Source organism: Protopterus annectens, chromosome 7.part0 (genome assembly GCF_019279795.1).
Source record: "Protopterus annectens isolate FY-2018-M chromosome 7.part0, PAN1.0, whole genome shotgun sequence".
Classification (NCBI taxonomy): domain Eukaryota; kingdom Metazoa; phylum Chordata; order Ceratodontiformes; family Protopteridae; genus Protopterus; species Protopterus annectens.
Genome location: NC_056739.1, coordinates 1146929603 through 1146952884, shown reverse-complemented (window position 1 = coordinate 1146952884; position 23282 = coordinate 1146929603). Strand labels below are relative to the sequence as shown.

The following is a 23282-nucleotide window of genomic DNA, read 5'->3' as shown; positions in this document are numbered from 1 at the left end:
CCCAGCCTCCCCTCTCTAGGGGAGAAGAGAAGTGGAGGGCAGTATCTTGGAGTTTTATCAGCAGACACTGAAATTGCTGCAGGGTCCGCAGAGGGACATTTGAACAGGAATTTGGAATCCTCTGGGACTGTATGGAACCTTTCTGGCCTTTTAGGGGCAGGAGGTTGAGAGTCAGGGCACTTAGAAGCTGCTGAAAATGCATCTAAGAAGGCTGGCAGAACAGGGGGTATGGCAGAAGGGAAAGGGGAATCCATCTGCAGAAGGTCATAATATCTTTTTTGGATGTCTGACACTTGAGAACAATCCCATTTAAATAACCCCCTCATTTTAACAATGCTCTTTCCAAATGAAATATCCTCTCCAGAGGAATCTGTTCCATTTGATTCCTCTTCTGGGGAAGGATATCCCAAAGGAGATGAAATTTGTGAAGAATATGCCAAAAACTCATCCCCAGATGAATCTTCTTCATCTGATGAAAGCTCCACAGAAACCCTCTTGTGTAGATTAGAAGGAGAAAGGGAAGGAGAGACCTGAAGGTTGTCTCAGGACCATAAAGGCATTGAAGAGCATTTGGGAAAAAGCTTGCCAACCAGTAGGCTGTACTTGGGAGGCAGGGAAGCATGTTCAGTTTTCAGTTTTTTCTTTTGTGGAACATCTATGTGGTGGAAGGACAAGGGGCCCGACGTTGGCCTACACTCAATGATATTAGAAGGGACATTTTCTTGAACAATTATCTGCGGAATGCCATGTGGGCCTTCAGTTACAATGAGCTTGAGTTACCCCATGTCCGGAACGGATGCCTGTATATCCCCCGAGGACATGCTAATAAGATCCTTTATGGCTTCCACACTGGTACCTGTGGAAGGAGCACCTACAGACTCCGAAAATGGTCTCTGGGCCAACATTGACCTTGGGAGAAATGTCTGGAATTGGAAGAGCAGTGGGTAAGTCAGGCCTAGATTTCATGGCCTTCTTAGTTAGCGGCTCACCTGAAAGGCCCAATATTGCATGCTAGGCACTTAAGGCACTGGTTTTCTAGGTACAAATTAAAGGAAGCTAAACAGCTATGCATGGTCTTGGGAACAAAGGCCTTGTAAATCAAGCAAGAGGTATGGTTGTAGTCAGGGCCTAGACAAAACAGACAAAGGTCGTGGGAGTCTTTATGTGGAATGTGCCTTCTACACTCACACTTTCCCTTCTTAGCTGACATGTAACTTCAACAATAACAGTAGCAAGTAAAGCAATAAGAAAAAACCCCAACGTGGCACTTGTCTGAACAGAATCTGGAACTTCTCTGATGAGTAATGACCAGAGAAGACGATCTGACTGGTGGCAGAAAAGTTCAGAGGATTAGTACATGCTAACGTCCGCTTTATGACTGACATAGGACCTGTATTATGTGTGACCTTGGGTCTATATGACTTGGTCGACAGTTCATATGGTCGACAGTTTATTTGGTCGACAGTTCATTTGATCGACAAGCATTTGCCCCCTTCCCCAATGTTGTGCGACCCTGGAGTTGTTATATATAGTTAGGGGGGTGTGGGGGGCACAGCCCCCCCCATTGTGGGGTGTGGGGGGCAAAGCCCCCCACCTAAAATGTTTGTCGATCAAATGAACTGTCGACCAAATAAACTGTCGACCATATGAACTGTCGACCAAGTCATATAGACCCGTGACGTTACATGTACCCTACAGTACCTTTAGCTTTAGACTTTTGTATACTGGCCAGACATACGAGTCAGCAGGTGGCAGACACCCTCATGTTATGAATACTGTAACATATGAATAGAAGGACATCCGCTAGATGCAAGAATTTAAATTTTAGTTGTGACACAAATAAGATTTGTTGGCAAGACAGATATGTGTCTCACAGGATTCCCGTGTTCTGGAACAGGCTACCCATCCATGTGAAGTAGAGTCCATCCCTAAACCTATTTAAGCATAACATTGACCAATGGTTGAGAAATCAAATATTCAGCCCTGGTCTGGACCCCATGTCTCTGACTGACAAAGTCAGACTGTAATGCCCAAAATAAAGTCAGACTGTAATGCCCAAACTAACATAGCCCCAACATAACCTCTTGAAACTTCCTAATATACCCCCTACTAACAAATACCCATGATACATACAGACAGCACTCTTATTTCTTGTTTTGACCAGTTCTTCCAGAACTACAATGTAGACAGTCCAAAGCTGTAAGCCTCTAAGTACAACAGCCTCCCGATGGCAGTTTTTCACCACTTTGCTCCTGTAACTGTATGCCCTGCTCCTCTTGGTGTGAGTGACCATGGTACAATCTTGACCATCACTGTATTATTAGAAAGGATGACAGATGAAACAAAGATGGAGGTGTACCACTTCCTATAGAATGAAATGGTACTGGACCTGCATTATTCAATGTGCCAGTTAGAGATCTCTTATAAGAAGGTGAGTTACTTGTCCAGGAAGCTCTACCCTATCAGAAATAAACCAGCTAAGCTTTTTCAGGTGGTCAGTAGACTATTTAGGCTAGACGGTCTGACTACCCACAAGACTTGTATTTCAAAGGATTGTCAAGTGGTTGCTGGATTTTTAAAAGGTAGTCTCTATTAGGTAGCACGGGGTGGCCACGGTGGTGCAGCGGTTAGCATTGCTGCCTCACAGAAAGAGGTTCTCTGGCTCGATCCTCTGCTGGGTGCCTTCTGTGCGGAGTCTGCATGTCCTCCCTGTGGTCATGTGGGTTTCCTCCGGGTGCTCCGGTTTCCTCCCACATCCCAAAGACATGCTGTAGGTGGATTGGACACTCTAAATTGACCCTAGGTGTGAGTGCGTGCATGTGTGTGCCTTCTGTGGAAGGTTGGGTGCCGGGCTGGCAACTCGACACCGTAAAACTCCACTGCCAATCATGAGTGGACAGGTGATCCACTGTGGTGACCCCTAACTAGGAAAAGCCGAAAGAAGAAGTCTCGATTAGGTAGCACATTAATTTGTGATAGATGGAGTTTGCAACTGTCAATGACACTTACCATTCAAGACATGTGGTGAGTTAGAGAACCTTAATTCTGCAGAGTTCATGTAGATTTTCCAAGTCTGCATCCTCTATTAAAGGTGATGCACAGGCTCCAAGAGGCTGTTTATATATTTTCTGTATGTACTTTCCACAAAAGATAAACACTTCTCTCCAGCACACACACACACACACACACACACACACACACACACACATTTATACCAGTGATCCAGCAATAAATTTACTTGGCTTACCTTTGGAGTGGAAGGAGATCAGACAGTCACACAGGGGCCAGGTTTCCACGGATTCATTCAGTATAACTTCTTCACTGAAGATAATCACTGTGATATAATCAAACTTGCAGAGACGCTCCAAGATTTGGGTCATTGGCTTGGATTTGGACTTTTTGTTCATGGCACAGATTCCTACCACAATCTGCCGTTCAGGAGGCTAGAAAAAAAGCAGTTAAAATATTTAGCTGTCTGATTCCCACTTTATTCTCATATTCAGTGACAAGTCAGTAATGGTACAATAACATCCAGCAGTACAAATTATCTGAATAGGCATAGCACCACTGCTGTTAAAATTATTACAGCATTGTGGGGGTGGGAAAGAGACAGCACCTTTCATTTCTGAATGGTGAATACCTAATCTCCACAATGTGAATTCACTACAGCTCCCATTGTATGGAAGATACTTTGGCTTACCCTGAAATGTCAGTAGTCTAGCAAATTAAATAAGTGTTGATACTTTTGGGCATTTGGTGGCTTCACAGAAGACACCAAAATAAACATTATAATGCAAAAACTTATATGCACATTATAATATTCTGCCTGGCTAATAATGTTGCTAGCAATTATGTTACACAGATGTTAATCTGTAGCTGCAGTACAGATATATAACATTTAGTAAATAATGTACACATGCTGTTAAAATGAGATAGTCTAAATTATAAAAAAATAATTATATACAGTATGATAACAACACACACACACATCAGTGTCATGAGAGCAGCTGGACTCACTTGGGAAAATTAGCCCAGATAAATTGCAAATCAGCAGAATGTAACATTATAACACAGGTCTAAACTCTCGATTTTGATTTAATATCAACAAAACAAAAATAAAATATATTCCTTTCACCTTCTTATTGGTTGACCAAGTAAATCCAGTAGGCACAAGGGTTACTGGGTAGCTGTGCCTGGTTAAGTGACTTGCTCATAGTTGCATACTAAGTAAATGAAGACTCAGGGACTCAAACCCTGGACGCAGCTTGTTAGCAGGTCATAGCCATAGTCCTCTGTGATATACTGCCAGATCATTTCTACTCCATCACAAAGTTTCACTTCCCAAAAGTTCGATGAAACCTTTAGTGATCATTATCGTGCTGATGATCATCATCACCATCATCGTGTGGTGCGATGCGTTTCATATGTCTTCTACAAAAGCCCTGATGTTTGTCCCTGGTCATTTGATGGACAATCAGAACACTGAACCTCAAAGATTGCTGGCATCCTGTTATGGTGGCTAGACTTGCAGAAGAGTGAACTGGCGAGAGCTGGGTTGTCTTCACTTTCTCCTTCTCTGAATTTGTGCAGTCTCTGAGTTGGCATATATACATACATAATGAGGTGTGTCTGGAGTCGGTCTGACGTTTGGAGTGCTGTGGCATGCTCCTTGTAAAATACATTTTCTCTATGTTTTGTAACATTGGGAGTCTTGCTGCTCGACTAGGGACCTCTAAAAGTTTTGTCTGTTTTTGAGTTGAAATAATGATGCATTAAATAAACAAAAAGCAAGTATTGACTTCTACAAATCCCAGGAAATCGTCTACATCTTCCACTGCCAGTAGCTGTTACTGCACTGGCTGACCATTTATCCTGCAAATCAAGGAGAGATACATACTAAAATGGAAAACAGAGCAACAATGATAATGTTAGCACACTGGCATACTAAAATGGAAACCAGATCAACAAAGATTTACTTAAAATGAGGACATCCGTAACACCATTGAGACAGAAAGAAGTAGGATATGCCCAAAGCATGTTGAATCTGTGCAGTACCATATAATATCATGCAACCTCCCAACTAGCCTTAATAAATGGTCCATCCACTCTGTTATGCTGGGGCTTTATACTCCAAGATAATGAAGTCATGAATTTGGTATCAAGTACAGTGTTTTGTGTGTGTGTGTGTGTGTGTGTGTGTGTGTGTGTGTGTGTGTGTGTGTGTGTGTGTGTGTGTGTATGTTTGTCTCTGTTTGTTTGTCTGTCTGTTTCCTGGGTATCCATTAATATTTTGGAGATTAAAAAAGAAAAACAAAAAGAACAGGCAGCTGGAAAGTGCAGAACTCAAACCCTGTAATACTGCGGAGTGTACATGTACTGACCATAGTCAAACTTTGCACCAAAATGCCAGATACCACGATCTCAAACCACTCTGCTAAATGATCCTATTTGTCCAGTCCACGTTAAATGGGACAGACGGTGCTCTTTTTCCTCCACTCTGTCCTCGAAGACACTGCATCTCAATTGAAAAGCTTGTTCTCTTTTAAATTTTTGTTGGGATGCCACAATCTTTTCCATCACTGTACACATGACAATCTAGGTATTTTTGCTGGACTGTCAGACTTGATACAGAAGGTTTTCAGCTACAGTTATTTTGAATTTCACTCAGATGATGACCAGTAACTTATAATTATTACAGCTGAACTATTCATATAGTTACACTTCAAATGGTCTCTCTCTCTCTCTCTCTCTCTCTCTGTATGTATAACTTTATCACCCTGGAGTATAAGAAGAGAAAATTAGAGATGAACAAGAAAATCTTAGTATTTTTAAAAACATCTCATGGGATCAACCTGTTTTCAATTCATGTCTGCATGAAGGGTGGCAATATCATTCAAGTTTAGGAAGGTCTTGTTGAGAAAATCTGCATAACATCTAGAAAGATACAGAAATTCTATTAATTATGTGCAAAAGAATAAGTCACTGGAGATACCAAAAAGTGGGGTTGCACATTATCCCAAAATGTGGACCTGGGCATTAGTCCAACAGACGTAAGTGGCTTATTTCTTTGTACAGCACAGCAGGAAATCTAGCACTTATGGCTGAAAAGGGCCGACAAACCAGCCCACCTACCTAGTAAACAATTATCAAATACATTTGTAAAGGCTGAGCATATAGGTCTTTCTGCTAGTGTGTTTATTGTAGAAATCTTTATCAATCTGACACCTCTTAGCCAGGACTGAACTTAATGTTTGTACATGAAGGGGTCTGTGTAGTTATGAACCTACAAAATACAAACTGAAAATTGACCATAAGAACAAAACAAGGTGACAGCCAACAGTACTGTTAAACTGTCTTCAGGATTAAGCTATAGCCATGAAAAGTGAATGGAAGAAGTGCCTTTATGATGGTTCTTTTTCAGATTAGAGGTTGAGGTTCTGCTGCACATATAGCAACACTTGTCACTACTTCAGTGTTCATGATCACACAGGTAAGCACAGTGGCATGACAGAAAGAAGGACACGGCTACTAGTTTGTGTTACTGCCAAGACTTAATGGCCTAGGAGAGAAAATTAAAAGTGGAAAAAAATGAAAAAAAAAAAGCTAACCCATCTCACACTGGTACTAGCTAACCTATGACCACTGATCTGCTCTCACCAAAAGGACAACAAGCAACAGTACAAGTCTTAATATTTGCTGTGAATGAAAGTCAATATTCCCAGGAAGGAAAAGTCCTATTCCCAGAGATGGCCAGCTGACAATAAGGAGGTGGTATCTTCACTGAACACTAATAACAGAACAAGACAGCTCAGATGCAAGCCTGATAATACTGGCAGTGAACATGGCCATAAATATAGCACAAAACAACTGTCATCTGACAGATTTAAACCCAAGTTACTAAAACATAACTTAATAAATAAATAACATGGAAATATATGAAAATAGCATGTGCTACTACTGTATGGTACAATATTCAGTATGGGATATCCCATACTAGAATGAAAAACATTTTACAAGCTTTACATGTTAACATATGATGACAGAAATGTTAAGTTTGTGTGTCTTCACATGCAGCAGCAGAAATTCTTAACAGTTATGCATGTAAGGCAAAAAACACTAGATTTGCTTATGGTATGACAAGCATTCAAAGTATTTTTGCACTTCAGCACTTAAAGTTATCGAGCACTTGAAGTACAACTTCTGATTACCTGCTACAATGCATGTAGGGCAGGAATTTGAAAGAAAGCTAAATATCAAAGTTCACTGCTGCACACCATTTGCATAAGTTATTTATTTCTGCTTTTACAGAAGTACTGAAAAAAACACACTGTAACATAATCAAATTTGACCCACAAGCACTAGGGCACTAAAAGAACAGCACTTCTTCTGCAGACACCTTAGGACACAGAAACCCACTACTGGCCTCATTTTGGGGGAACATCCCACAGTTATGATGACTGGTTGTTTGTTTAATTAAATGTAACAAATTGTACTGTATACAGTGACCCAAAACATTTTTTTCATCATTACTGTATTATACTATACCTGCTGATCAAATGTTTGCATTTTGAAAGATGCATGGAAAATGACTGAATACTCAGTGATGGTACATTGTGAGCTACAAAAATGAGTAAAGGAATTGGGATCTTTAAAAAATGACCACAATGTAACACAGAAAGATGTAACACATGGACAGGACCATGTCCAAAGAGGAACAAATTTCCAAAGTGAATACATAACTGTTAAGCTGCAAGACAATTATATATTGTGACCGTATACATTTCAGTGTTTAGAAGTCACATTACATATACACACCATACCTTAACATCTGTCTGAAGCATTTGACACCATCCAAAACAGGATGCATAACAGCTCCATACCTTGTAGGAACTGTGATGGAGAAGGACTGACACACCACTAGGATAGTGTACCACAGGACTGTGATGGAGAAGGACTGACACATCACTGGGATAGTGTACCACAGGACTGTGATGGAGAAGGACTGACACATCACTGGGATAGTGTACCACAGGACTGTGATGGAGAAGGACTGACACATCACTGGGATAGTGTACCACAGGACTGTGATGGAGAAGGACTGACACATCACTGGGATAGTGTACCACAGGACTGTGATGGAGAAGGACTGACACATCACTGGGATAGTGTACCACAGGACTGTGATGGAGAAGGACTGACACACCACTGGGATAGTGTACCACAGGACTGTGATGGAGAAGGACTGACACATCACTGGGATAGTGTACCACAGGACTGTGATGGAGAAGGACTGACACATCACTGGGAGAGTGTACTATAGGACTGTGATGGAGAAGGACTGGCACATCACTGGGATAGTGTACCACAGGACTGTGATGGAGAAGGACTGACACATCACTGGGAAAGTGTACCACAGGACTGTGATGGAGAAGGACTGACACATCACTGGGAAAGTGTACCACAGGACTGTGATGGAGGAGGACTGACACATCACTGGGATAGTAGTGCATTACCCACTAGGCCACTCACCTCTGTGTACTAAAGGACTGTGATGAAGGAGGACTGATGCATCATTGGGATAGTGTATCAGGACTTGATGGAGGACATCTGACATCACTGGGATAGTGTACCACAGGACTGTGATGAAGGAGGACTGACACATCACTGGGATAGTAGTGCATTACCCACTAGGCCACTCACCTCTGTGTACCAAAGGACTGTGATGAAGGAGGACTGATGCATCATTGGGATAGTGTATCAGGACTTGATGGAGGACATCTGACATCACTGGGATAGTGTACCACAGGACTGTGATGAAGGAGGACTGATGCATCACTAGGATAGTGTACCACAGGAGTGTGGTGAAGGAGGACTTACTCATCATTGGGATAGTGTACCACATAGTTGTCATAGTCTTGTGAGAGATTATGACAAACGTGATGTAGGGAGAAAAGGCATGGGGGCCATGGCACTCTGAGAGCCATTCATGTAACTGAAGAAGTGGATCATGGTAAAGCAATGATGTGGCTCCTGGGGAAATGGGAAACATGATACTCACTGCAGAAGCAGAGAACAATGATCGTATAACTCACAGAAAGCAGCATACATATGTGATGGTGGAAGGTTAACTTAGGGACAAGGAGCCATGCTAAAGGTTGGGATGTCTGTGCACAGCAAAAAGAAACGAGAAAATGAACATAAAGAAGAAAAATACATCAACACAGAGAAAAACAGGACAGGGCATGATGAGTCAACAATCAACCTGTGACCAAACAGATATGTCCACAATAGGAAACGTAAAAAGCTACAAAGACATCAGTAAGTATCACTGTGCAATCATGCCCACTGGATTAGCTGCATCTTCCCAAAACAGAGGCAATCAGACACTCAATATAAATGTATATGCAAGGCTGGACCTCTAACAAGGGGGGTTTCCAGATGGCATACATGCCCCTAAGTTGCATAGCATAAAATTTGCTTATACTGACATTTGGATTACAATTCTGCTAACTGCCTGACAATCATGCGCACAGTATGTATCACCTCAGAATGTCTACAAACTTCCTCATTCGCATACATTACCACAGATAGTACATATGCCTTCCTTTGAAACCATTTGAGTTAGAAACACCAAACAATCTCCATTGTATCCCCTAAGTCTCAAACAACCCACTTTGCAAGTATAGAGAGTCCAAAACAAACAGTGTAAGAGACTTCCTTGTGTGGAAGTTTTCCAATTCCTGTATGTCTAGTTAATCACTATGTATTTTAAAGCAGAAAATATTCAGAAAATGGTAGAAGTAACAAACTTAAAGACATCCTTTGCTAAATTACAGTTTTTTCTTAGGGTTTTTTTTAAGTAGTTTCCTGATATCCATCTCACACTTCACTTTGAAAGCAGCTACTATTTGATGTAGTGGTGGACAGTAGCTGTCAGGCCTTTATATATATATATATATATATATATATATATATATATATATATATATATATATATAAAATCTGTTTAATAAGGATTACCACATCATTATTAATTTTATTTGAAGTGGATAAGGTTTAAATTATTAGGACATTTAGTAAGTAGGGCAGTACCAGCTCGAATATCACACTGATAAGGATGGGGGAATGGATTTGAATTTAACATGTATACTAATGCACTTTGTTTTACAACAAAATAAACCACTCCCATACCTGATGACAGGTATATAGCCACAAAGTTTGGGATGAAACTATCATTCTGTCTTTTTGTTTGGTTCACTTGTCTGTGTGCTTAATAAAGGATTTTCAATTGGAAGCAGACTGTTTACCCTGCTTGGATTACTTCTGAATACCTACTGCAGTTAATAATTCTGTATAATATGAATCATTTTTCAAAATGTTTTTTTTTTATTTTTTTGACTTACGACCTTTTTAAGTTCGCTACTTCTAATTCAATTCCTGATTTTTTCTGCTTTATAATATATAGTGATTAACTTGACATACAGGAATTGAAAAACTTCCACACAGTTCCTTATACTGTTTTAAGTAAGAAACATCAGCGCAAGTTTGGGGTACTGCCTTACCTCATATGTAAACTGTGTCTGAATCTAGCCCCTAGACTTACATTAGCCTTGTGGACAATGTAACACAAATTCAGAGATTCACTGCATCTGTCAGTATGCTAAATCAATAGAAGTTTCCTTTAAATAATCCATTAGAGACTGAAAACAAAAACAGTGACAGCAGCTGATTTCCACAAATCTAATTTCTCTGTTGCATTTGTAAGGTGAGAAATTTCTAAGGTGACATTACACTGCAATTTCCATTTTATTTTGAAGTCCTGTGTCTCACATCTCCGGAATATCACACCGTTCTCTTCAACATTCGGCATAGTAATTATGCTTATTAAACAATGCTTATGAGCCCGCAAATATAAGGGAAACAACCTGTCCGTAATACTATAAGGGAGCTGTAATGGCATAGATTCAAAGGTACGCACTCATTCAGCAAAATTTCAACCAAGAAAATGTTGGAGTACCAAAGTACTGCAACCATAAATAAAGGCAGAAGACTGAAGTGAATTTAAATGTTTAGTTAAAAATTTGGAGTTACCTTAGATTGGATTTTTGTGGGTCTATATTAGAACACCAAACATTTTAAATGTTGGGTGTTCTAATATTGACCCGTTTTCAGCGAACACTGAAAATATCGAAGTAACAGGAAACCGAATTCTTTCCTAGGGAAAGAATTTGGTTGTCCATTTCTGTTGCTTCGCTATTTTCAGCACTCTGGTGGAAAGTTACGGGTCGGGTTCAGATAAGTGTGCGATTGTGTGGATGTGTGGGTTAGGGCGGGTTAGGTGAGTTAGGGTTAGGGCGTGGGTGAGGTGACTGTGCAATAGCGACGGACCTTAGGGTTTAGGTTAAGGTAATTGGATAGTTAGTGGTATTTGTATAGTTTAGTGTAGGGTTAGGTGTTTAGGTGTATGTGTGTGGATTGCTGCTTGTTTGGTGTGCTTGTGTTATGCGTATGTGTTTTGGAACAGCAAATTTTTTCCATAGGAAAAAATTTGCTGTTCCAAATGTTCAATGTTTTTTTTTTTCGATTGCTAGGGTTCGATATTAGAACACTCTACATTTAAAATGTTCGGTGTTCTAATATAGACCCTTTTTTGTCACCTGTGCAAATACCAGAGAAAGAATGTGCCTGCTGATTTGTACTGCAGGCTGACACTAATTTCTTCCAGAAACAACACATGATCTGAACAAGAAACCACACATTGTAAGACCTTCATAATCTATTACAAGAAAAAACAGAAATAAAGAAACAAAGACACTGAAAGGTTTCTGAGAAGAAAATTACATACAGGTGATACAACAGAAAAAAAAAACTCAGGATAAGGTTAACAACATTGGTGGATGGAGTCCTCCTATAAGAAAGGCCTTGCTTTGAGCTCTTCAAGTTCACTACAGAGAATATAGATAGCAAAATGCATGACCTTCAAGCCCTAATTCCAGCTCAAGATAAGAAATCTTGATAGGACTGTTGTCTGTCAGGCTGGGACTCTACTCAACATCTCTTGTAAATGATAGGATAAAATACGTAACTGGACATCAACTGTAAGGATTAGTCGCTGTAATTCACGATTTTTATGGATGGGTGAGCTTCTCATTCTGTTAAGGAGTACCAATCCTGCAAAGAAACTACATTATTTCTACCACTTGTACCTTAGATCTCATCCTTTTGGTCACTGCCTCTTGATCACTGAGGAAGACTGAAACTAGAATAACCACCAAAGTAAGAATGTTGTCCCAAGACTTGGCTCTTGCTTCACTGGAATAGTGAAATACAATTTCTACAGCTGCTTGTGTGTCTTCTGACCCCTGTACCCTAACTTTTAAATAAGACCCCCACGACAATTAAATTCTTCCACCTGAGGTAATTTCTTCTGGAGACAGAGAAAGAGTGTTAACAGTGCAACAAGAAAAACAGGAGGAACTACAAGGACTGGTACAGTCCAACTGCATTTTTCTTGAAGGTGAGTTGGTCTCTGCAAAGCATGTGAATTATTACTTAGATGTCTTTAGTCCCATTAATCACAACAACAATAATACAGAAAATTATCAACCATACTGCTGAAACTTCTAAGTGTGGTACTAAAGAGGTAGGTAGGCCTAGGCTGAAAGTAGAGGATTAATGCAAATACATATTACTCCACTCTACATATCTGATTCTTAACCTGCATTTAGTGGAGACAATCTCCTGGGTCATTTACAAAACTAAACGAAGAAGGGCTTTGCAGATAGTGACTGGACATATCTGGAACATGTTTCTCATAATGCATAGCGCCTGTTCTTTGGCATTCTTTATATCAAGGAGTTAAGGCCTTTAAATACAGTAAAAAATGTATCTGTTTAACCAAACATATAGTTTTTGATAAGGCTGCCCTTTAACTTCTTCAGGTCAATATCAAGAAAAAAAACAGTCGACCAGACTAACTAGTAAAATAAAATAAAGCTGGATAATAAAAATCAGCCGAGTTTATTCAAGTATACATGAAATAGTAAGGACTTCTACAGACTGACTAATACATTTTGAAAGATTTGAAAGATCTGCTTATATAAAAAAAGAAAATCACATGACACATATAAATCCTTTAATGCTTAAACCCCTTCCTTCTCAAAAAAACAGGTGGATAACATGCATTTAATCTGGTTTGCCATAGATATTCATATGACCCAAGTTCATCGTCCACATTAAACATTTTGTCAAACCTTTTTACTTCATCCAAAACTAGAAATTTAAAATCTACTTTGCATTTACTCAGTTTATAATGCTTCCCAAGTGCATTTTTTTATCCCGCACTGACACTGCATGTTTGTGCTCATATATTCTTTTATATAGTTCTCTTGTGGTACAACCCACATAAAAGGACTTATAAGACATGCATAACACTAAATATACAACAAATTTAGATTTACATGTATACCGTCCCTTAATACTGATGTTGTAATTGTTAATGCAAATTTCATTTGCCTCAGTAAATAAATAGTTACATGAATTGCAGCTGAACATTTGAACATACCTGGTTTTATCACTGAATTTCAGGCAGTTTTAATTTAGATTGAAAATAATTCTTAAAACTTTTTCCCTTCTTTTGTACAAAGACAGGATGTTCACCAACTGCTGCAAGGATCTCAGGGCAACCTTTCAAAATTTTTCAGTTATTTGATATGATGACATTTTTGATTGCTCTGTCATCCACATTGTTGCTGATTTGCACAGACGTTCTAAAGTCAGTTAGCTTAGGCTACAGTGTTGACAGAATTCCTTAAGTTACACATCTCTAAGTACTTTTCCGAAACTAAATTCTCAGGGTAACCTCTACTAATAAACTTCCTACACAAGCTAGCACCCACTTCTAATAAATCCTCCTCTTTTTCAGTTAACTTATTGACTTTCATTAATTGTCTTTTGATAATATTAGCTTTAGTTGTTTTAGGGTGCACAATGCTATAGTGTAAATAAGCATTATTATACACATTCTTCTTGTATATCTTAGTAATCACACTGTCCCTTTCCTTTAGAACTGTGACATCTAAAAAAATTGATGTTGATAGGGCTGAATTCTGAGGTGAACTTCAGAAAATAACTGATATTGTTGACATCACTTAAAATTTTTTTTAGCAAATCAATACCACCTCTCCAAATTAAAAACACGTCATCAAAAAAGATCAAAAAAGATTGAAAAAAACAATATGGTCACCTTAAGGACTCTCAAAGATATTAGCTCTCTCCCACTCGTGCATAAAAATGTTAGTATAACCAGGTGCCATAGTGGCCCCCATTGCTATACCATTGATTTGATAATACATACTGTCGGGGAATTAAAAAAATGTAACTTAATATTAAATCTAATACTTCAATAAGAAGGCTCATGGCATTTTTCGAAATAATTTGAAATTGATTAATTCCATTCTGACCATTTCCATACCTTCTTCATCGGGTATTATTGCATATAATGATTTAATATCTAAAGTGACAAGTAAGTCCATTTCTAATACTTAGAAATGTTCTATCTTAGTTTTAAAATGAAAAGACTCTCTAATATAAGAACTATTTGGTTCAACAACCCTATGCAGGTGCTTGTCTACAAAAAATTGCTATGCCTTCCATTTTACTTCTACTACTGGCAACTATATCCTTATGGATTTTAGCTAAGCGAAAAATGTGACTCGTTTTTTGATTGCCAACTTTTAAAAACTTCCCAATATCATCAGTTATTCAATATCATCAGTTATTCAGCCACTAAGATACCACTCTTCTATATGAGAGTCAATAAAAGAATAAGCCTTATTGACTTCCATGAAAGGAAGCTTAGGGTGATAGTAGCCAGTACTAAATTAAAACAGAAGGAATAGTAATTTTTGTAGACAAGTACCTTTGCTCTGTTGTGTAATATCCAAGCAAGGTTTGAACACACGCTTTCATAAGACTTAACCCCCTCAATACTTGGACATTTGCTCAAAAGTTGTTCTCTTACGACTGACAACTTTGACCTATACTTGTTCTTTATCTATAAAGAGTCGTACCTCTGAAACTCATATTTTCTACTGAAAATCTCTGGGAAAAATACTTATGTATGTAAAGCCTATATGGACAATACTTAAATACCCATGTTTTGCCTGAAACTATAAGAGCATAATATAGCGCATTTATATCAACTGTACAAAAATGTCAGGTACTTTTTTGTTGTAAAATAAATAATTTTACGCACTGTATTTCTGGCTTTGCTTTGGTCCTTAAATGTATAGGCCTTTCCTAGAAAACTGTTTTGACATTTGCAAGTGAAATTTTACAAACAGACAGTGACAGACTAAACTAAAATGTACATTTACTACTCTACGAGCTGTAAACACAGTTGAAAAGATTCTCTCTAAATTCAATGTGACAGTTTATAACTCTCAATATTTCTTTTTGTTAGAACATTTAGACAGTAGAACATCTGTTTTACAAAAGATAAATCATATTTTAGTTCTTTTATTGTACCATCTCAATACAGACATGTTTCTGATATAAAACATTTTACTCTAAACAAAAGTTTCCTGCACTGCTAAAAGTGAATTACCTGGAATCCTCTCCAACAGATTTTTGAATGATAGAACACCCCAGTAAACTAGGACAAAGTGACATCGGTGAAAATTCTGTTATCCCAGCTGATAAAAGAGGCTTTCAAAATGCATGTGGATATGGAGGGATCTTATTACACTATGATGAACCTGTAAAAGAACTTTTAGCCAAGGGTGGAAAAACTTCTAAAGTAATAGCAATAAAATTCTAAAACTGGACTTTTAATGCAGACAAACTGGTAGAAGCCCAGATGCATGATTTGAAGCATATTTTACAACTGTGGTTAGAACCTGAAAGTAAAGTGAAAATATTACAAATTGTAGCAGCAGACAGCTTTAAAAGAACACTGTAAAGTACTATGAGAAAGTGGGTGCTACAAAGTTATCCCAAGAACTCTGACAAGTTGTAACTTAAGTAGAATGTGTATTAATTAATGCCACACTGTTTGAAACTGATTGGTCAGTTTCTAACTCTAAAGTTGCAATACGAAATATGTAATCTTCAGTGAAGAAGGCAGCATTTCATCGGTTAACTTGTTTCAAATGTGGAGGCAGGAACCACACAACCAGATTTAGTTTCAATGGCATTGATGAGAGTGACAGTAGAAGAACTGTGAAAACTGATATGCATATTATAAATGAAGCTACTCCTGCAGAATGTTTTAATACTGCAACTAGAATAATTAAGTCAGCATTGTGACGCTGTGTTGCAACTGAGCTAGAAAGATGTATTATTTCTGGAAGGGAGAGATGTCCATGCTCCATTATACTCTGGCATCATGATCACCCTTGTCAAGGGTCTTTGGAATATAAGCACAAAAACAATTTCAAATCCTGTAGTTGTAAACTCTGATGCTGATGTGAATAACAATGTCATAACTGGAAAATATTTTCTCTTCTTCAGAGTACTGTGGAAATGTTGGGGGATGAAGCATCAAAATTCAACAGAAGCATCAACAGAGACAGTGTAGTAGACTGTCAAATTTTATACTAAAAAGTTAAAGCAACAGATTGATAGGCCCATTTAGTATAAGAATGAGGGGAACTGCAGGGTAGTAGCCCTCTTATAGAGATCTAAAATCAAAACTAGGGTAAAAAGGTTACACAGAAACAAAGAAAGGGGCTAGAATCTGACTGCGGTTACACAATAAAAAGGACCCTATGAGTTATCAGAAGACGACCCTAATGATGGAGAAAATAAAACTGGGAATAAGGGACAGACGTCTGCACGGAAATGCCATACAGTGTTATCACACAAACAGAGATGATAAAATAAAAGAGGTAGATAACAAAAAGGCTTAGTAGAACAGAAAAATTATAAAGGGAACTCTTAATAGGCATGTAATATTAAAGTAAAATAACAGACAGGGGTATGGCCATGATGGCTAACTGGGAACAACAACTAGTGAAAGCTCTGCTACTGAAAACGTTTCTCTGACAGAAAATATAAATAGAAAAATTAAAATGTGAAGATACTTGATAGCTGCTTTTATTCTCTAATAGAAAAAAAATTATAGATTCAAGTTCTTCAAAAACTGTAATTTTCTTGTCAAAATTTCAAATGATTGGTTAAGACAAATGAAACTTCAAAATGAGGCACTGAAAAATGATACTCAAGATTTTTTCTGTTAAAAAATACATCTAGTCACTAATATCTAGTATGGCGGATGTATTACATAAAATGGACAAGCTGGATACCAAAACAGAAAGTTTCAAAGAAGAGTCCAGAAAGATGATGGAACATTTGAAATGCATATGAAACAACAAAGTGGACACATCAGCAATATGGAAAAAACTTTAAAAGGTCATGAAGAAGAATAACTGAAGACAAGTCTCAGACTGAATTTCTTTTAAAACAAAATAACTGGTTCATAGTTAAAAATGATGATTTAGAAAATAGACTGAGATGAAATAACAACAGAATTTAAGGTATGCCTGAAATGTATAAGGGAGATAATATAATACACTTCTTAACAACCTGGCTACATAAAATAATAAATTTACCTGAAACGTTATATTTTGGAATTGAAAGGGTGCATAGATCCCTGAAAGTACCTTCAAAGAAGGAAAACTCACCATCATGTTCAACTATAGTTAAATTTATGTCCAGCTTAGGAAAAGATCAAATATGAACAGCAAGGTTCAGCCCACTTATTAAAATTGGTGTATATGCAGTCAGATTTGATAATGATTATTCCAATAAATTACTGAGTAAAATAAAATTCTGCTTACCACTGATTAAATAACTTAAAATGAACAATATTATAGCCACTTTGGTGTTTCCTGCAAAAAATCAAGTTATTTATTTATGAAGGAATTCAAATATTTGACACATTGGAGGAGGCATCCACTTTTGTCAAGAAGAATAAAATCCTTAATAATACTGAAAAGTGGATAGGAACAGTGTATCCCACAAGAGAAAGAGTAAGCTGAATTCCTGAATAACTGTTTCTAAAAATTAAAAAGCTTAAAAACAAATGACTTTATTCTCTGACTTCAAGACTTTGATTTTCTGAAACAACAGATATAGCCTTTAAGGTTTGCATTGGACTTTAAGCTTCAAAACATCCGTACATATGTATTTAAATTTTAAGCTAAAGTATTTTACATGATAAGGAATATACATGGTAAGTTTTACTATATTTACAGTGGAAGATGTAATATATTTAATTTAACTAAAAGTATATATGTATTTCTAAATCTTAAACAAATACTTTCTGCAAGCAAATGTCATTAAACTATAAAGAGAATTGGTAAGTTTAAGACTATATAAGTAAATTATTTTATTTTATTTGTTTTAACTCTGCTTGGTATGTGCATTGCTAGGTTAACTGAATGTCATATGTAATTAATATGCTAATTAGAAGTGTTAAAGTGCTGGTGACTTTGTTTTCTTTATTCAAGTGTAACACCTTCTTTTCCAAGGTCATTTATGAAGCAATCAACACTTAAAAAAGCTCAAGAATGAAAGGATGTTCCAGTTGTGTGAAAATGTTTGATTCCTGCTTGGCTTGCTTCCTGCCTGGTCCTCAAGCTGTTTTAAGGAAATCCAGCTCTTAGAAGAGCTCAAAGTTTATCAATGATATCTGTGAAGAAATGAAAAACCTTAATGGTGGCCATGATAATGAGGAGAAAACATGTGAAATACCTTTCAAGTATATATGTGAGAAATCTGCTCAAAATAATATGTTTTTAATATTTAATTTAGAAGGGAAGAATTGGTAAAACAAAATCGATATAATTTGTTTACATTTTGCTGAATGTTATCAGCTTATGCTGTTGTGTTATTAACTCTAAATGTACATATAAATAGGAGGAAGTAAATTTAGATGTTTAATAATGATTAGAAAAGTTTAAAATAATTAAGAAGAATAAGAAACTTACAGAGGAAATTAGTAGCTAATGTGTGTTGCAAACTGTCATTTTCACACACTACAATCAAATGTGTGGATGTGAAGCTTGAAGGAGAACACTAGTTCACAACAGCTAAAACCACATAATCAAATTAAACAAGCAGGAATTATTTTATATATATATTAAAGACTGCTTAAAATACTAGAATCAATAAGAGTAAGCATCTTATGAAGAATATGCAAATGCACAAGGAATAAAAGATCTACTATGTAAAATTAATAAAAGAGCAGTATCAGTAAGTTAAGAAATATATTCACATACTGTAATCTCTAACAGAAAACTGATAATTAAAAAGCTTTTTGATGGAAGACTTTAGAAATACAAGTTATATAAAAAAGGTAGAATATAAGTGGACAAGTAAGACAGAAAAAGTATATTTACATAAAAAATGTAAAATAAATATATATATATATATATATATATATATATATATATATATATATATATATATGTGTGTGTGTGTGTGTGTTTGTGTGTGTGTGTGTATATATATATATATATATATATATATATATATATATATATAAAACGATATGGCCGAGACCACATCGCCGAAGATTTGAATTGCCAAATAAGTGATAAAAACACAGAACAACTTACCTGTACATTTTAAATATATCAACTCCTCGATCGCACTACAGTGACGAAAATGGCAAATCCCAGGTTCCGCAGTGTACAGCTATCCCAATAGACAATTGTTGGCAATTCAAATCTTCAGCAATATGGTCGCAGCCATATTGTTTTTGGAGATTTGAACTTTCAATAATGTGATAGGGAGCTCTATATGTATATATATATATATATATATATATATATATATATATATATATATATATATATATTATATGTCTATATATACCTGCGTATTGCAGAAATGGGAATGCATAAGATCTCATATAATGTACATAGAAAATCATATAAAAATATTTGCAAAAATCCTGAAAGCTGAAATGTGAAGCTTAATCATGTGAACTTTGAAGCTTTTTGCATATTGTGTTATTACATTCAGTAAGACTACCTGAAATAACTCATTTTATAAGTCAGACCTGACATTTCAGTGTTATATTACTAAATCAGTACAACCCTTTTCATAGAAAGATTTTTCACGCTGCTTGAACCTAGGAAATGAGAACAGGATTTGAATTATGCACTTTGCAACTTTTGAATACAATATAGATTGCAAAATATTTTTTGACTCAGTAGAAATAGCAAGACATTCTCTTTGACCTTAGTAATGTACATATTTTTAAGAACTGATTTGATAAAGTAAAGGATTTTTAAATTGTCATATTTTTCATACTGAGTGTTACACAATTTTATGATATAGACACTTGCACTTTTAAAATGAATTCACAGCCTTTGTTAGACCTACAAAATATGTATATGTCTTTTAGCATGATAAATGTATATGCATCAATTTCCCTTTTGTATAACAGTTTAGTAAGATAAGATTACCTGTCACTTGTAAGTTTACAGGTATCTATCTTTTCAGGCCCCAATCTGTTCTATTTATTTATTTATTTAGAGATTTAGTTACAATAATATTGAGTGAGCAAATAATTTAAGAATATTTAATGGATAACTATATTAATATTAAATATATATATATATATATATATATATATATATATATATATATATATATGGTGCACTCTTTGTCAGATTATTTAATATCTGTGATTAATGGAAGGGGATTATTAAACTTTTATGTAGTAATGGGAGGAATGGTTTTAAATGGCAAAATATACAACTAAGTTAATAGTCTCCTATTATTTTTAACATATATCATACTATATTAATTATTTATAAGTCATGGTAGCTTTTGGCTAGTTTTTAATGAATTTGTAGGTATTGTTAGTTGGTGAGATAGTATAGCAGTGTGTCTATTCAATAGGCAAACTAGAAACTTCATGGTAGATTGTGTTTTACTAGTAATATATACAGTTACAGTTGTAGACTTGTTTCTGTTATCTATGAGTTTTAGCAGTTTAGTTTGTAGAAAGGAAGAATTAAAAAAAGTGGAATGTTAACACAGTGTGGAGAAATTCATTAGAGTCTTATATGCAACTACATTATTATGGTGGATAAAGGTGTCATTATCTCTTAAAATATATCATTTCAAATATACAGTATGAACAGAGGAAATTGAAAAGTTTCACGAAGAATCTCTGATGAAATTTAATAAAAATAAAACTAAAATGTTAGTGTTAATGCAATGGTTTAAATAATGACAACAAAAGGAAATCATTAATGAAATACCTAAAATTAAATAAAGGAGACTTAATAATATAATCATCTGCTTCTTTTAACAAAAAGAGAAGAGGAACTGCTATACTTTGGAGAAAATCTACTGTAACGTCGAAGGTCATGGAATCCATTAATGATCCCAAATGGACGCATGCATTTGTAGTAATTAAATATAATGGCAAACTGTATATACCAGCTAATTTTTAATGGATCCCTGGAATAGGTGCAAGAGCGGCTAAAGATAATTTAAACTTATTTACAAAGTTATTAGAAGGGCAGTATAATTTTGGCAGAGGATTTTAACTGTATATCTAGTACAGAAGATACAAGAGAACAGAAGAAAGCTAAAATTCTATCATTAGCTACAGCACTAGACAGATGGATTAGTAATAACTTAGTTGATTTACTAGTAAAAGCAAAAGATAAGTCATTGTTCTTTATTCAATATTGTTATGCACATGGGACAGAAGCTAGAATTTACAAGATTTATGTCTCTACAGATGTACTTAATAAAACTGAATTATTTTAAAACTATACATTGTCCATTATCTGATCATAATGCACTGCATATTAATATATCAATGGATACAAGGAAATTTCAGATAATTTATAGAATCCTTATATGTACAGTATAATGAAATTAAAATAATTTAAACATTACCCTAAGGAACAAATTGAGCATTTTTTTATTTTTGAATGGTAATGGTCAGCTAGTAAAGTTATATTATGAGACACCTTAAAATTCATATTAAAGACAGAATGAGAAGATGGGCTAATAATACAATAAAAGAGTGGGATAAAGAGTTGTTAGAAATACAAGATAAAATACATAAAGTGAGGTTTGAACAACAAAGAAAGAAAGTAGATAATACTGAAGTCATTAAAAATATCTTTATATATAAGCCCCTGCTTACAATTATCAAGGTATCAGAACTTGTCAGAGATTTGGGAGGCATGGCTAAGTTTAAAAAGGCCCTTGTGGCCATTAACCTAGTAAACACCTATGAGCCCATGAACCTATTAAAGACTAATTATCAGACAATTTTAATGCATAAAGTGGAGATAGCACAGTTATGCAATGACTTAAAGAAACTGTATAGATTAGTTAATACAAGAAAGATGTTAAACAAAAAGGCATATATCAATAATATCTGAAATCCTTACACTAATAAACTTACTTCAGACATAAAGGAAATGCTTAATATTTTTAAAAAATCCCATAAGGATCCTAAGAAACATAAAAATAATCCTGATGATTACAAAATTGATAAGCATTTAAAGAAAAATGTTACTAATAAACATAATGACAAATAAATATCTTTGTTGAATAAGTCTATTGCCCTAATATAAGTAAAAGAAGCTTTACAAAAGGGAAAATGGGAAAGCTCCCAGATTAGATGGTTTAAGTATGGAATTATATAGTCTACTTCCATTAAATATCTTAGATTTACTGAGTGACATTTTCAGGATAATTCATAGCAACAAACTACCCCCCCCCCCCGCCATGGAAATTTTCTGTAATCTCATCAATACTTGAGCAAGGAAAGTATAATAAGTTGGTTTTATCCCACAGACCTATTTTATTATTAAATGTAGACTATAAAATATTTACTTCCATCTTCATTAAAAGATTAAGAGATACAGTAGATTAATTAATAAAGTTCAAACAGGATTTATAGTCAATAGAATAATCTATGATAATAAAAAGGTTTAGCAACTATCTTAGATTTAGCAAAAGGAATGAATAAAAAATTGGCCCTAATTAGCTTAGATACCGAGAGAGCTTTTGATACTGTAGATTGGAGCCACTTCTTTAAAACTTTAGAATTGTTTCCATTTCCGGAGCAATTTATTGGAATATTAAAAAAATGTATAGAGACTCCAAAGTATATGTTAAATCTGGATCTTAAACTTTTCAAGGATTCAGTTTAAACAAAGGCACAAAGCAAAGGTGTTCCTTGCCCACTCTACTATTTGCATTAGTTAAAAAACCCTTAGCTAATGTCATAAAAA

At 35.8% G+C, this 23282-nt stretch overlaps 1 protein-coding gene across 2 annotated transcripts in view; it reads right to left on the bottom strand.

Moving 5' to 3' along the window:
* The window catches only part of LOC122806915 (inositol hexakisphosphate and diphosphoinositol-pentakisphosphate kinase 2-like), a 1544141-nt gene that overhangs the window by 1129864 nt on the left and 390995 nt on the right, over positions 1-23282 (bottom strand). For both annotated transcript variants that reach the window (XM_044077730.1, XM_044077729.1), the window contains one exon: positions 3248-3443. In XM_044077730.1, the coding sequence (XP_043933665.1) occupies positions 3248-3443 (196 nt within the window). The remainder of the gene's footprint in view (positions 1-3247; positions 3444-23282) is intronic.